At 38.6% G+C, this 15,360-nt stretch overlaps 1 protein-coding gene across 1 annotated transcript in view; it reads right to left on the bottom strand.

Moving 5' to 3' along the window:
• BANK1 (B cell scaffold protein with ankyrin repeats 1) overlaps positions 1 to 15,360 on the bottom strand; it is a 345,748-nt gene that overhangs the window by 262,194 nt on the left and 68,194 nt on the right. The window contains exon 4 of the mRNA XM_075543540.1: positions 5,682 to 5,815. Coding sequence (XP_075399655.1) covers positions 5,682 to 5,815 — 134 coding nt within the window. The remainder of the gene's footprint in view (positions 1 to 5,681; positions 5,816 to 15,360) is intronic.

The raw sequence follows: 15,360 nt of genomic DNA on the forward strand, positions 1-15,360 counted from the left end.
AAGTGTAAGTATACAAAAACAACACAAACCTCCTTGCAATCAAGTCAATGCTGACTTAAAGTGATCCTCTAGGACAGGGTAGAATAACAATAACTCTTCACTGGAGTAGAAAGCCCCCCCCCACCCCTGATCTCCCCCCCTACCCCCCACAGAGCAGCTGGCCCTTTCTAACTGCTGATCTGATGATTAGCAGCCCACAATCCCAGGTGATTAGAACATACAAATCATGGTTTAAAAATAATATGCTTGCAACTGTGATATGATGCATACCTACTAGGGTGGCTGGAGGAACTCAGGTGGCTTAGTGGGTAGAAAGGTAAGGGATGTGCACTGTAGCGGTAGGCTGAAACCGGTAGTGAGAAAGAGGAGGCTTTCTACTCCTTTAAAGAGTCACATTCTCAGAAAACAACAGGGGCAGTTCTACCCTGACAGTGTCACTGTGAGTCAGAATTGGTTCATTAGCAGTGAATTTGAGAGTTTTGTTTTTGTTTTCTGAGGATGGCTTTAAGAGAGACAAAAACACAAATAGAAACTAACAAGTGTTGGTGAGGAAGTGCAAAGATCTGAAGACATTAAAGACATCTGACACTGTTGGTGGTAACATACAGTGTTTCATCCCAGAAGAAAGATACTTGATGAGTAAGGAAGAGGTGAAGCATAGGAATACCATCAGATTCCGAATTAAAAATATCTAATGCCCATTTGTACATGGTTGATATTCACAATGAAAAAGATTCATAATTTCACAATAGCAAAAAGATGCAAACAACTCAAATGTCAAAAGATTAATTAATATGATTTTAAATAAAATTTCATTAATAGGTAAATCATGAGAGAAAAAAGCAGATTGGTGGCAGCCAGGGACTGAGAGAAAGGGGTTGAGGAATGACTGCTTAATGGGCACACTGTTTTCTTTTGAGGTAATTCAAAATGTATTGCAGTCACAGAGAACGAATGGCTCCCGATCACGTGACTATATTACTGCCACCTCCAGTGACCACCATTGTCTGTGAGTTTGTGGTGTCTTACTGTGATACTAGAAGCGATGTCACTGGTATTCAAATGCCAGCAGGGTAGCCCAAAGTGAACAGGTTTCAGCAAGGCTTTCAGACTAAGAACAGACAATGAAGAAGATCTCCACCACCCACTTTGGAGGAAGAAGCCCTGAACATCTTATACACAGTTTCCAAGCCTTGTCAGATACTGAAGGCCTAATGAGTGGAGGCAGAGCATGGCTCAGCACAGTTCCTGAAGGATGGTCCCTTGGCTCAGGGGGCACTGGGAAGGTGACGGGGAAGAGCAGATTTCTACCAGTGGAGGGGACCATAGTGACAGAAATGGGTGGAGCTTGTGAGAGTGGACCCTTCAGGATCTTCATTTTCTCATGGGGCAAACAGCTTCAAAAATCTGTTCACAATCTGAAGTGGAATATATGAAGTATAAATCTGGGAAACCTGGAAGTTATCAAAAATGTACCAGAACACATAAAGATCAAACTCTAGGCATTTGTGAGCTGGAATGGACTGGTGCAAGCCATTTTGAATCAGAAAGTCATTCAATTTACTATGTCAGGAATAACAAGATCAAGAGGAATGGCAGGGAATTCAATGTCAAAAAGGAAATTTCAGAATCAACTATTAATTACAATGCTGCGATAGAATTATATCTATCCACTTTTGAAGAAATCCAGAAAACACAACTATTATACAAAATTTTGCACCCAACACAAAAGCTAGTGATGAAGGAATTGAAGAATTCTATCAACGAATTCAGTTGCAAATTAATCACAGAGGTAATCAAGATGCATTGATAATTATAGGTGATAGAAATGAAAATGTTATATAGAAGGAACAGTAGGTGGAAAATATGGACTTGCAGATAGAAATGAAGCTGGGGATCACATGATAGAATTTTTCAAGATTACTGACTTCTTCAGCAAATACATTGTTTCAACAACACTAACCGTGACTATTCACGTGGATTTCTCCCGATGGAATACACAGAAATCAAATTGACTACATCTGTGGGAAGAGATGACTAGTGGGTGACTCTGGAAATAGCGAGTGGGCAAGTGATGGTGTGCTCATGTGAGAGTTGAGGGTGAAGGTAAAAGAAAAAAATTTTTTTAATCCATGAAGCCAAAATACTACCTTGATTCTATTCCACCTGAATTTTGACATCTCAAGAACAGATTTTCAGTATAGAAAACTAATGACAAAAGATCTTATGAACTACAGGAAGACATTAAGAATATCATTCATGAAAAAAAAAAGGTCATGAAAATGGAGGAAATAAAGGAAAAATCAAACTTCATGTCAAAAGAGATCCTGGACCTTGCTCTAAATCATAGAGGAGCTATGGCAAATGGGGAAAAGGTGATGCCAAAGCGCTGAATCGAACATTTCAAAGGGCAGCTCAAGAAGACAAAGACAAATATTATAATAAACCATGCAAAAACCTATAATTAGAAAACTAAAAAGGAAGAACACATTCAGCGTAACTTAAACCAAAAGAATTCAATAAAAATCCAAGTCTCAAGTTGAAAAATTGAATGATTCTACGGGCAAAATATTAAATAATGCAGGAATCATCAAAAGAAGATGGAAAGAATTTAGTCACTCTACAAAAAAAACAACCAAAAATCCTAGTCAACAGACCACCATTTCAAAAGGTAGCATGTGAGCGAGAATCAATAGTACAATAGTACTTAAGAACAAAATTCAAGTGGCACTTAAAGCATTTGGTGAAAACGAGGCTCCAAGGATTGATGGGATCCCAACAGAAAGTCTCCAAAAGTTGATGAAGCACTGGAGGCATTCACTTGTCTATGTCAGGAAATTTGGAAGACAGCTACTTGGTTAACTAATTGGAAGGGATCCACATCTGTACCCATTCCAAAGAAAGTAGACCCAACACGATGCTTAAATCATAGACCAATATCAATGAGCTCATATGCCAGTAAAAATTTGCTGAAGATCATCCAACAATGGTTATAACAATGCATTGACAGGGAACTGCCAGACGGTCAGGCCAGATTCAGAAGATATGGAACGGGGATATCATTGCTGATGTCAGATGGATCTTGCCTGAAAGCAGATAATACTAGAAAGATATTTGCTTGTATTTTGTTGACTGTGTTAGGCATTTGGTTGTGTGGGTCATGACAAATGATGGATAGCCTTGAGAAGAAAGGGATTCCAGGATACTACACTATGCTCTTGTAGAACTTGTACATGGATCCAGAGGCACTTGTGCAAATAGAACACTGGAATATTGCAGGGTTTAAAATCAGGAAAGGTGTTTGTGCAGAGTTGTATCCTCTCTCCATACTTATGCTGAACAAATCATCAGAGAAGATGGTTTATATGAGGAAGAATATGGCATCAGGATTAGACGATGGCTGGTTACCAACCTGTCATGTCCAGGTTGCTCACTGAAAGGGAGGAGGACTTGAAGCACTTGCTGATGATGATCAAGGACTGCAGCCTTCAGGACGCATTACAACTCAATGTCAAAGAAGACCAAAATCCTGACCAAGGACCAATAGGTAGCATTATAATAAACGGAGAAAAGTTTGAAGTTGCCAAGGATTTATTCATGCTTCGGTCCACAATCATGATCATGGTAGCAGTAGTCAAGAGATGAAATGGCACATTGCATTTGGTAAATCTCCTGCACAAGACCTCTTTAAAATATTGAAAAGCAAGGATGTTACCTAAGGTACCCCATACCCAAGTGATGGTATTTTCAACTGCCTTATACACAAGTGAAAGTTGGACATTGGTTAGAGAAGACTGAAGAAGAATTCATGCATGTCAATTGTGGTGCTGGCGAAGAGTAGTGAAAGTACCGTGGACTACTGCTCAAAGGACAAACCCATCTGTCTTCGAAGCAGTGGAGAAGCCAGAGTGCCCCTTGAAGGCAAGGATGATGACTTTATTTTATATCCTTTGGACACCCTGTCAGGAGAGACCAAAGGACATCACGCTTGGTAAGGTGGAGTGGCAGGTAAAATAAGGAAGGCCCTCAAGGAGATGGATTGACACTGAGGCTGCAGTACTGGCTAAAGCACAAGGTTTTTTTTGGGGGGGGGTCAGAACTGACTTGATAGCACCTACAACAACAAATTCTTTTATAACTCACGTTAGTGGCTGTTAGACAATATGTTCGATGGGCTGAAAGTCTCAAAGGTTTTAATTATTTCACTTAAATAGGAGTTGATATTATTAGTAGTAGCATTTTCATTCCAATCATCTCCCAAATTGAGCTGTATATTCTTTTCATGTTGAACAATCTCAATTTCCCCAGTTTACGTGATACTGTAGAAAGTGTACCTTTATTACTTTATATTTTGGCCCTTCATATCCAGAGATGTTTAAGTCATTTAGGAAAAAGATAAACTGGCTCCGGGAAAGTGTTGTAAGACTCCCTGACATCATTCAATGTGAAATAGCGCACAGATTTCGCTTTCTTATTTCATTTCTCAAATTCACGGAGTTGTCACCTTGTTATATGACCAATATATTTTAAAGTATAATAGAAATTAATTTAAAATTCTAGGATTGTTGAAGGGAAACCACACAGATATTTTATTTCTTCTTTTCTTAAATTCACAGAATGTTCAAGCTTTTATATGCCTAATCACTTTTAAATGATTCTAAGAAGTATCTTACTTCTAATTGCTGAAATAACATCTGCCACTAAAATTTATAGGAAAGGTCAATGTATCCTCGTAACATATAATTTCAGTTAGGAAGGTAGAATATTTAAACAACTCATATTTGTGTTTATATATCTTTATAAATATATAATAGATTTAATGAATAACCCTCAATATACATTGTTCTTTGAATCAAGATATTCAGAGTACAATTTAAAATTTATCCAAGTTTCTTAATCAACTGATAGAGTAGCATTTAAAAAAAAGGGTTCTTGTAATATTCCTTAGTGGTAGAAGAAAAGCACATGTTTTACACAGTTCTTTAAATGTACTTTATGCAGGGCTAGCCGTCCAAATGTCAGGGTGCCTGTAAGGAGAAGCACGCTGTCCACTGGCCGGCAGACTCCAAGGCCGAGCTCCTAAAACACACCGGGGAAGGTTCTGTGACTGTCTTCATGACAAGTCCATCTTTCACCATCTCTGTGCACTCTTACTAGGGAGAACTAAGGAACTCTAGAAGCCAGAATTCTTATTGCAAAAAAGTAAACAACATATACCGCGCTTGAAATTTTCCATTTTAGAATCACCATTTGTCCAGTAACAACATTTGCTCTATTTCTGTTGGTATTCTTGGTTTGTGTGATTCCTTAGCCCCATGACACTTTCCTTTTATTTTGTGCTGTCCACATCTAGATAAAGAGGAAATTAATTTCTTAAAAGTTCTCTTTAATCCATCTCTCTTTCTTGATCTGCCCTGTAGCAGCTGTGAAATGAGCCCATTGCACGGCTATTTGGTACTGGACAGAGTGACTTCATTTTCCATTATCTGGATTGACCTGGCATAAGCAAACTAGCTTCTCTGCTGCTGTGTACCGCGGAGCTTGGCTTCTGCTCCTCATACCGATCAATAACTCATTCTTATTCAATCAACATTTAGACTTTCAACCACAGCATGCATTCGGTTCTCCCACATTAGTCCTTTAGCTTACTTTCTTATTAGTTCGTGGAAAGATCAACTTACCTGACATGCTCTATATCTTCTATCTGCTGCTTGAAATGCCATCTCTTTTGCCATCTCATAGTACTTTATCTCCGCCTCCGCTTTAACAATTCCATCACTGTAGACATTTACTCTGACAGAGCCAGCAGGAAAATCTTATAAAACACAAACAGCAGTAGAGAGGTGCATAGATAATGCATTTGTTATATTATTTTATCTCCTAGAGGATATGAATGAACGTTTTAACAAATCAAAAAGAATAAAATATATGAATATATACTAATATGAAAATAAAATCAAAAGAGTAAATACTTTCTCACTACTTAGGAAAATTTTTGAAGTGATATATAATCATCTTTTTGTGATATAAGGGTACATCAGGTAAAAAAAAGTATTACCAAAAATCATTGAAATCTTTATAAAACAAAAAAATTTAAATATGAAAAAAAATTCAATACCACCTCCATTTTGACCTATAAAAATTCTGAAGGTGGTGTTTCTCTCGCTCTAACTCTTCCTCAAATAAGTCTAACGGTTTCCATTTACAGGCTGTTCTGGCTTCCTCAAAGGAAGCAAATTGTGTTCATTTTAAAGAGTAATTAAGTTTGGGGAACAAAAAGAAATACAAGAGGGCAGGGCCAGGCCTGGAGAGTGGAGATAATTACCCCCCCACACACACACACCAAGTTCTCCAGGGACAGCCCTAGCTTCCCTCAAAGGATGAGTAAGCTATATTTTCAGGAAAACAATGGGGCAATTTTCCTGGCCTTTCTCTCACCAACAACATTTTCGGTTTTGCTAAAAATGTCTTCATGATCATCCTTTGAGAAAACACATCGAGGTTACCCATCTTGAATTCTAAAATGCAGTGGCCCAAACCTTTGAAGTTGCCATTGCCTTGAATTTAATTGGCCTTGCAGATCCATTCAGAAATCTGTTTTGATTGGACGTGTGGTTTTGAAAGGCCCCTAAGACTAGATATTAAGAGAGGTGTATCACTAAGTGAGCATATCTGCAACCATCCACGGATAACAGAGACAAATGTAGCCTTAATTTTTGAGGCTAAACCTGTGTGTGTATGGACCAGAATTCTATTAAAAACACTTTTTGTCTTACTGTTAGGGATTAGAATTTAAAACAGGACAATCATTAATTAAAAGCTAGAAGTTTGTTATACCTATCTAAAGAAAGTTCTCATTGATTGAAGGGAGTTTCTCAAATTGTTTTTGAAAAGATTAGAGCCAATTGAAATTATAGAACATTTATTCAATTAATTTATGAAAAATTATTGGGAAAGTAATGTTTGTTTAATACTCTGTTACTTAAAAATTATTTGCACCACACATTCAGTTGAGACCATTTTGTGAACAAATTTTTCCAAGTGACTGATGTATGATATTGTGAATTCTATTATAGCATATCTATAGTTAAAGTGATCTATGAATTTTGGTTGTTTTATGAAAGACCAAAGAATATTTCCATAGAAAATCTATTGTACATAATTAAAACAAAGGTAAACAATAAATAGCCATTCAAATGTATTTTTATAAAAAACAAAAAGTTTCACTGTGATGTCATGCAGACATTTCTTAAAATATTTTAGAAAATTGTCACCCAAATACCTGGAGTTCAAAATAAGCTACTAAATACAAGACTCAAAATTCCAGCTTTAGCTATCTGATTAAATTTTTAATATTTAAATGTATTTAAGGTATAAGTGTTAATTTTGCTTCATCTCACAAAGAGATCTAGAGACCTCTTATGATATTATTCAGGGAAATTTAAATGTAACAAAAAGAATCTTAAGATTATCTAGACTAAGAGGATAATACGTCTTATTCCTATAATGCTTAGTTAAGCCCTTAATCTGCATTCTGAAAAAGGTAACAGTTGAGAAAGGGAAACTCTCTCTTCCTAAAATAATGTTTCTGATAGAGAATATAAGAGAAACAATAACAAAATCCTGAAGGTGGCAAGCATGCATCTTAGCAATGCATATAACATGAAGTGGGTTCTGGAGATTCAAGATTCAAATGAAATCAATTTTAAAGATTTCACAAAGAAGTTTTGAACAATGAAATTAATTCATTAGAGAATAGTTTAGGAATTTTTCCAGAGAGAATTTCTTCTGAAAGGTACTCCGCCAATAAATCATGAGTGCTATCTTATGAAAAGATTTACTTCCTAGTTCTTGGATATTGAACAACAAACCAAGCAAACTGTTGTTTTGCATCAGTTCTGACTCATGCTGTCCCCATGTGAGTCAGCGTAGCTCTGTGCTCCCTATGACAGATTTCCAACCGTTGGTTTGGCTGAAGAAGGGCACCAGGACTTTCTTCTAAGCCACCTCAGAACGAAGTCAAGATACCAACCCTTTCTGTTAGCAATCAAGTGTGGTTTCATTTGAACAAAAAAGACTCAATACCTGACACAATATTCCAACTTCTGTAGCATCTAATGTGAAACCCAATTGATTATTTCTCAAGAATTTTAGTCATTATTGACTTGAAAATTCACCATTTGATTATCGATATTAGTCAATTTATTGTATTCCTCCAAAGAAATGCTCTGCAAAGTGTTGTCTATTTTATGTATGTTTAGTTATCTATGGCATGGCAACACATTAAATCAATATCAAATGCCTACATCTCCTATGCTCCAGAAATGACTCATATATTCACATCACTGGGAGGCCCTCTACAGTATCTCACTGAATGTTGTTCTTGTTCTTGGGTGCCTATGCACAATAGAACAAAACACTGCCCTGTTCTGTGCCATCCTCACAATTGTTCCCAATGTTGCAGCCACTGTGTCTATCCATCTCCTTGAGGACCCTGTCCCCCTTTGCTGCAGCCCTACCAAACATGATGTCTTCTCCAGGGGCTGGTCTCTGCTGACAACATGTCCAAAGTATAGAAAGATGAAGTCTTGCCATCGTTGCCTCCAAGGAGCACTCTGGCTGTACTTCTTCCAAGATGGATTGGTTTGTCCCTTTAGCACTTCATGGTACTCTCAGCATTCTTCTCCACGCCCACAGTTGAACTGCATCAATTTTTCTATGGCCTTCCTTATCCAATGTCCAACTCTCACAGTCAAATGAGGCAATTGAAAATACATGACGTGGGTCAGGGGCATGTTAGTTCTCAAATCAACATCCTTGCTTTTCAATACTCTAAAGAGGTCCTGTGCAGCAGACCTGCCTATTGCAACGCATCTTCTGAGTGCTTGACTGCTGCTTCCAGGGCCATTGATTATGCTTCTAAGCAAGACAAAATTCTTGACAAAGTCACCCCTTTCTCCATTTATCAAGATGTTACCAACTGGTCCGCTTGCGAGGATTGAGTTGCAATCCACACTAAGGCTGCAATGCTTGGTCTTCGTGCACAAGAACTTCAAGTCCTTCTGGATTTTAGCAAGTAAGGTGGGGTCTTCCGCAGATCAAAGATTGTTAATCATTCTTCCTCTACCTTGACCCCACATTCTTCTTCATATATATCAGCTTCTTTGATTATTTGCTCAGCATATACATTGAATGAGTATGGTGAGAGGATACAACCCTGACACACATTTTCATTATTTTACATCATGCAATATTCTGTTCTTCTGTTTCCACAACTGATCCTTGTACAAGTTTCAAATGAGCATCATGAAGCGTCTGGAATTCCCATTCTTCTCAAGGTTTTCCATATATATTTTTTATGATTCATGTAGTTGAATGCCTTTGCACAGTCAATAAAACACAAGTGAACATCTTTCTGGTATTTTCTGTTTGGGGCCAGGATTCATCTGACATCAGCAATGATATCCCTTCTTCCACATCCTCTTCTGAATTGGACCTGAACCTTGGTGTCTCCCTGTTGCAACCATTGTTGATTAATATTCAGCAAAATTTAACGTGCAGCACATGATTTCAATGATATTGTTCTATAATGTACCCACTTCTTTGAAATGGGTACAAATAAGGGTCTCCTCGAGTTACTTGGCCAAGTATGACTCTCCTAAAGTTCCTGGCAGAGATGTCGAAGTCCTTCCTGTGCTCCATCACCTTGCTGAAACATTTTAAATGGCATTCCATCAATATCTGGGGTCTTCTTAGTTGTTAATGCTTTCAGTGCAACTCGGCCTTCACCATGGGTACTTGCTCATATGCTACCCCTGAAATGGCACAGTGCTGACTAGTTCTTTCTTGGTACGATGACATTGTCTAGTCTTTTGAAGCTTTCTCCATCATTCAATATTTTGCCCATAGGATCGTTCAATGTTACCTCATCAGCAAACGAAGACCCTGACGACTGTCCTTTCATACTCCTGTTCATCACATAACCAAAAAGAAGTCACACGGAGTGAGGTCACGTGAGTAAGGTGCATGAGCAAGAGAGGCATGGTGTATTTTTGCCAAAAGCAGATGCACTGAGATGGCTGCTTCAGCAGGTACACTGTCATGGTGGCGGAAACAGTCTCCCATCTGCCACAAATCTGACCTTTTTTGTTGTACACTTTTACACAATCTTTCAGAACCTCTAAATAGAGAGCTCGAGTAACCATCTGACCTGGTAGAATGAACTCCACATATACTATCCCGCTTACATAAAAAAAACCCAAAAAAACCACAAATGCACTTTGTCTTGATCTTTGAGTTCACTTGATGAGCTTTTGCGGGGTATGGTGAGGATGGTGTCTTCCACTGACTTTGTTGATATTTGATTTCGGGGTCACAAGAATAGCATCATGTCTTGTTATCAGTAATGACCGTGGGAAAAAGGCCGGGGCACTTCAGAGCTCTTCCTTGAAAGCATGACGTGTTTGGGCTGGACGTTCAGCAGATCCCAAGGCACAGATTGTGCAGCTAGCCTTCTCATTCCCAAATCTTCCATTAAAACTCTCCCCAGCAAGCTAAGACAGTCCACATAGCCACCCATCTCCCCAATGGTTAGCCATCCGTCTCGAGCACAAGTCCACACTTTTGTCTACATTTCCATCCATTCGGAACGTTGATGGATGTCCAGCATGAGGTTTAACAATCATTTTACCTTTTTTGAAAGAGAAAACCACTCGTACACTTTTTCCATATTGCTGTCCTGGTCAGCTGTTGTCATTGTCACAAGTTTCTGCAGAATTTTTCTCATGTAGGAAACAAGTTTCTGCAGCATTTTTCCCAAATAGGAAACAAAATTTCACAACCACATGCTGTCCTCTTAAATCGGCCATCATAGAAAATGAGGTTCAAAATAAACAGCTTTTATGAAAAAAAACTGGGTGCACTAACTCAGAAGTTGCTAGATATTGGCCTAGGGGGAATATGTGTACTACAAAAGCTCCACACAGCACAGCATTTTTTTTGTCGAGGGGGGGTGTTACTGGGGGAAAGAGGGTAACCCCGCCTAACTCCAAAAATGTTTTGCCAATGATTCCTTCTAAGCAAGTCCTTCTTTGTTGTCTGTTTTTAATCTGGAAACTCTGCTGAAACCTATCCTCTTTGGGTGACCCTACTAGTATTTGAAACACCAGTGACATCATTTCTAGCATCACAGCAACACACAAGTCACCTCCGTCCAACAAGGTGACAGGCAAGTGATCAATCTCCTTGAGTGGGCCTTTTCAAAAGCACTGCCTATACCACTTCATCATGATTTACCTCAGTTATGGTTCTCTCATACAGGAGGGGTATTAGGTGTTGGGCTGCTAACTGCAAGGTAGGCAGTTTGAAACCACCAGCTGAATTATGAACTATGTGTCTTCTACTCCATAAAAAAATTGAAGTCTCAAAATCCCCCTGAGGCAGTTGTATCCTGTTGATTAAGTTCACTGAGAGTCAGAGTTGACTTGGTGGCAGTGAATTTGGGTCTTTGATTAGTACTCATCTGTCAGTTTTCCCATTCTATGATGACTTGTGCGTTTCTGTGGTGCTAGAAGGTGTACCAGGGATATTACAAATACCAGCAGGGCCAAATATCATTAAGATGTTTCAATAGAACTTCTAGACTTTCTTGCTAAAAAGAATAGGCAGCCCAGTGGTAAGGGATGAGCCACTGTATGAGCAATGGTACAACATTGTCTAACACAGTGACAGAAGTTGAGTCCCTCAGGATGAAACACACTCAAAATATTGCTTGGGGACGAACTTTCCCTTCAAAGTAGGCTTGGCTCCAATGACACTGATGGAGCAGTACTTTCAAGCCCTTCATTTGCTGAGATGTAACAGCTGCAAAGGTCAATTTATACTCGGAATGTGGAATGTATAACTTATGAATCATTAAGTATCATAAGATACCAAACTTAGGTACAAAACAATAGCAAAAGCATAAAAGGGGGCTTCTATTTAAATTTAAGTGTCAAGTTCTTGGCCATTCAGCAATCCTGGTTGTCTTTCCTTGTTTTATTATTTGAATGTTTATCATTTCAGATGAGGAACTAATTTATTGTAAATAGAATCCAATGAATTTCTGAGTAATCAAAAAATATATATTTTTAATTCCAGACAATTCACAAATAATGGCATTTTGCGAACTTTGTGTGTGTGTATTCCTCAAATTGGAGAAGCTGCTCTCGTCACACAACATTGTATCGCTTTTCCATAAAGTAAACGCGATGGAATCCCTAGGATGCCATGGGAACTGCAACCCCTCCTGGTTCTGTCGGTGTGAGAACATGATTAAATGAGGACAGGTGGCACTACACATTTTCCCTGCCTAAAAATTAATATCAATTAAGTATATGCTAAAATGTATTTCCCAAATTATAACATCTGGAGGTCCCTATTATGAACTTCTGTTTTCCTGATCAGGTTCAACATACTATTTGTCACAGACTAAAATATTGTTATGCCCTATAAATTATATATGAAGTTGCAATTTACCATATCCAAAACGGTTTCTTAATTAATGAAGCTATTCTGTAAATTAGTGTATACATTATTAACTCCTTTCAAGTTATGATTAGTTATTCCCTGCTGTGGTATTTTCTTTTTCTTTTCATTTCACTGTAGGTATCAGAGGAATAGCCTCTTCATTCTATGCAAAAGTAGGTTATACTTCCTAGTTTAAAGACTTCACATTTAAGTTTGGCATAAGCTGGCACTGTAGTAATTTACAATATCTTATCAGTGTGATCATTTTTTCCCTCCTAATATTAATTCTGATTAGTTTTGCTTATATTAGTACACGAATTCCTAAAGAATGCTTGCAAACATTCTTCTCCCATTCATTCTCCAAGTAGTTCCAAAAATGTTATTCTTTGTTCTCCAAAAACCTTTAAAGATACTGCAAAATCTAAAAATGTTGTGTATATTTTCAAACTCTCTATTTCAAGGTTCTCTGTAATTTTCCACAGGATATATTTTACTGGCTTTTATCATCTATATTTCTTATTTCCTTATAGTATTAGCTGCTCTTCAATCCAAACCTCTAATAATCAACTTGCAGATGCACGTGAGTTCTGTTGCGCTGTCTTGGCTGTATTTTCTCTCTTCCCTAGAAAGATGTCTCCTTTCACCCAAGGCTATCAAAATCTGCACATTCTTCACAAATCCACTTTGGAGAGTGTCTTTCACTGACTGCACCATTCTCAGGGGCTTGCTTCATATCACTGTGGCATTTACTTTATGAAATTCTGCGTCATAACTCTTGTTACATCTATGTTACTCCCTGCTGTCTTTGAATGTTTTCACTTCCAAAATATTTAAAATTATTTAAAGAGAGAGACTGATTTTTGATTCTTTGATGTAGCTCTAAAGAACTTGGGTCAAATTCTTTGCATACAGCCAACACTTAATGATCTTAGCTACTTTTCACGTAAGTAGGTTATAAGTTGGACCACTAGCAGTGAGATCAGTAGTTTGAAACCACCCACATCTCCTCTGGAAGAAGATGAGACTTTCTACCCCATCAAGATTGATAATCTCAGAAACCCACAGAGGCAGTTCTATTCTGTCTATGAAGTCACTATGGTTAGGAACCAAAGTCGTGGCAGTGAGTTTGCTTTTTGAAGTTATAAGATGTTATGTTCCTAAACTGATTTAGATGAAAGTGGATGCAAACACTTCTTCATTTGAAATGCATAGATGTGTAGCAAACAATAGCAAGTCCCCTGCAGGCAGCATATCCCCTGTTTTGTTTTGGTTGTTGTGTGCTGTTGCGCTGTGTCTAATGCATAGTGAAATTACAGGGAAAGCAAAACTGTAAAGCAGAGTTTCTTAGGGAGTAGATCTACAGGTCTTTTCTCCAAATGAGTATTTTGGGTTGAAAACACAGTCTTTTGCTTATGAGTGCTTAAACTTTGTGCCACCAAGACCCCTTGCCATGATAACTCTCGCTCACCCACTCACTCACTGCCCTTTCAAAACCTAGAGATTCCACAGGACAAAGTAGAAGTGTTCCTGTGGGCTTCCAGCCTGTAAACCTTTGTTGGAGCAGAAAGCCTTATATTTCTCATTGCTGACCATGAGGATGAGAAGCAGGCCAGTGGCTCTTTTTCATGAAAAATAAAAGATAGTAAATATGAAACTGCCCTATTCATTGTGTGATAGGTAAGTTTATTGTGCCAACCTGGCCAATGAGGACACAGTTTGATTAGAAGTCAAAGAGATAAATGGCTAGGCAAGCCCCACCCCCCCTCTCTTTCTCAGCATGTGGCTGCTTTTGCTAGTTTTCTGCCTCAACTTTTGAACTATGCTAACTGTGGGACAGCCAACCCGTGGACCATGTAGATAGAGCTTGAGTTCCTTCAAGACCTGCTCCCCCACGCTACTGATGTGTACATTGCTTGAGCCTGAGCTTCTCGGATCCTGTCTTCTTGATCATGAGTTCCTAGCCTCCCTAAGCTCCTGAGCTGCTCACCGTTGGTGACCCGCCTTGCTGTTTGCTGCCTGTGGCCAGATTGCCTGCCTTGCCCTAGGGAGAACTCAGCTGTCTGCTCCCTGGACCTTGGAACCAGCAGCGCATGTGAGCTGAAGGACTGCCAGTATATTAACTGTTGAACTGAGCCCTCTGTACTGCTGTGTGGATTAATTAGCTGTTAGATTCCTTCGTGTTAGATTCCTATCCATATATGTAAATGGTTGGATATATACAACACGAAGGAATCTAACAGCTTCCTGAATATACATATTCATAAGCGTCCTAATTTTGTTTCTCTAGAGAACCCTAACATACTTTGCCATGTTGTTGTTGGTTTTATGTCCCTCTGAATAAACTCTGACTCATAGTGACCTTATGTACAAGAGAAGAAAACACTGCTCAGATTCACGTTACCGTCACAGTTTTTCTCATGCTTAAGCGCACCGTTGCAGCCACTGTTGTAATCTGTTTCACTTAGGGTTAACCTCCTTTTCACTTGCCCTCTACTTTAGCAAGCACGATGGCCTTTTCCATGGACTGGTATCTCCTGCTATCATGGCCATAGCGTATGAAAAGAAGTCTGGCCATCTTTGGGTCCAGGGAGCATTCTGGCGTTTCTATTTGTTAGTCTAGTAGTCCTTGGTCCTTTCAATATTTTTCACCAACACCATAATACAAACACATCGATATCGATTCTTCTCTTGTCTGCCTTATTTATTATACAGCTGTCAGAAGTATACTAGACAACTGAAAATACCTTGACTTGCCAGGTGGATCTTAGTCCTTGAAATGACAACCTTGCTCATTAATACTTTAAAGAGGTCTTGTGAGGAAGATTTGTTCAATGCAATGAATAATTTTACTAC

Source organism: Tenrec ecaudatus, chromosome 3, assembly GCF_050624435.1.
Source record: "Tenrec ecaudatus isolate mTenEca1 chromosome 3, mTenEca1.hap1, whole genome shotgun sequence".
In the NCBI taxonomy this organism is placed as follows: Eukaryota; Metazoa; Chordata; class Mammalia; order Afrosoricida; family Tenrecidae; genus Tenrec; species Tenrec ecaudatus.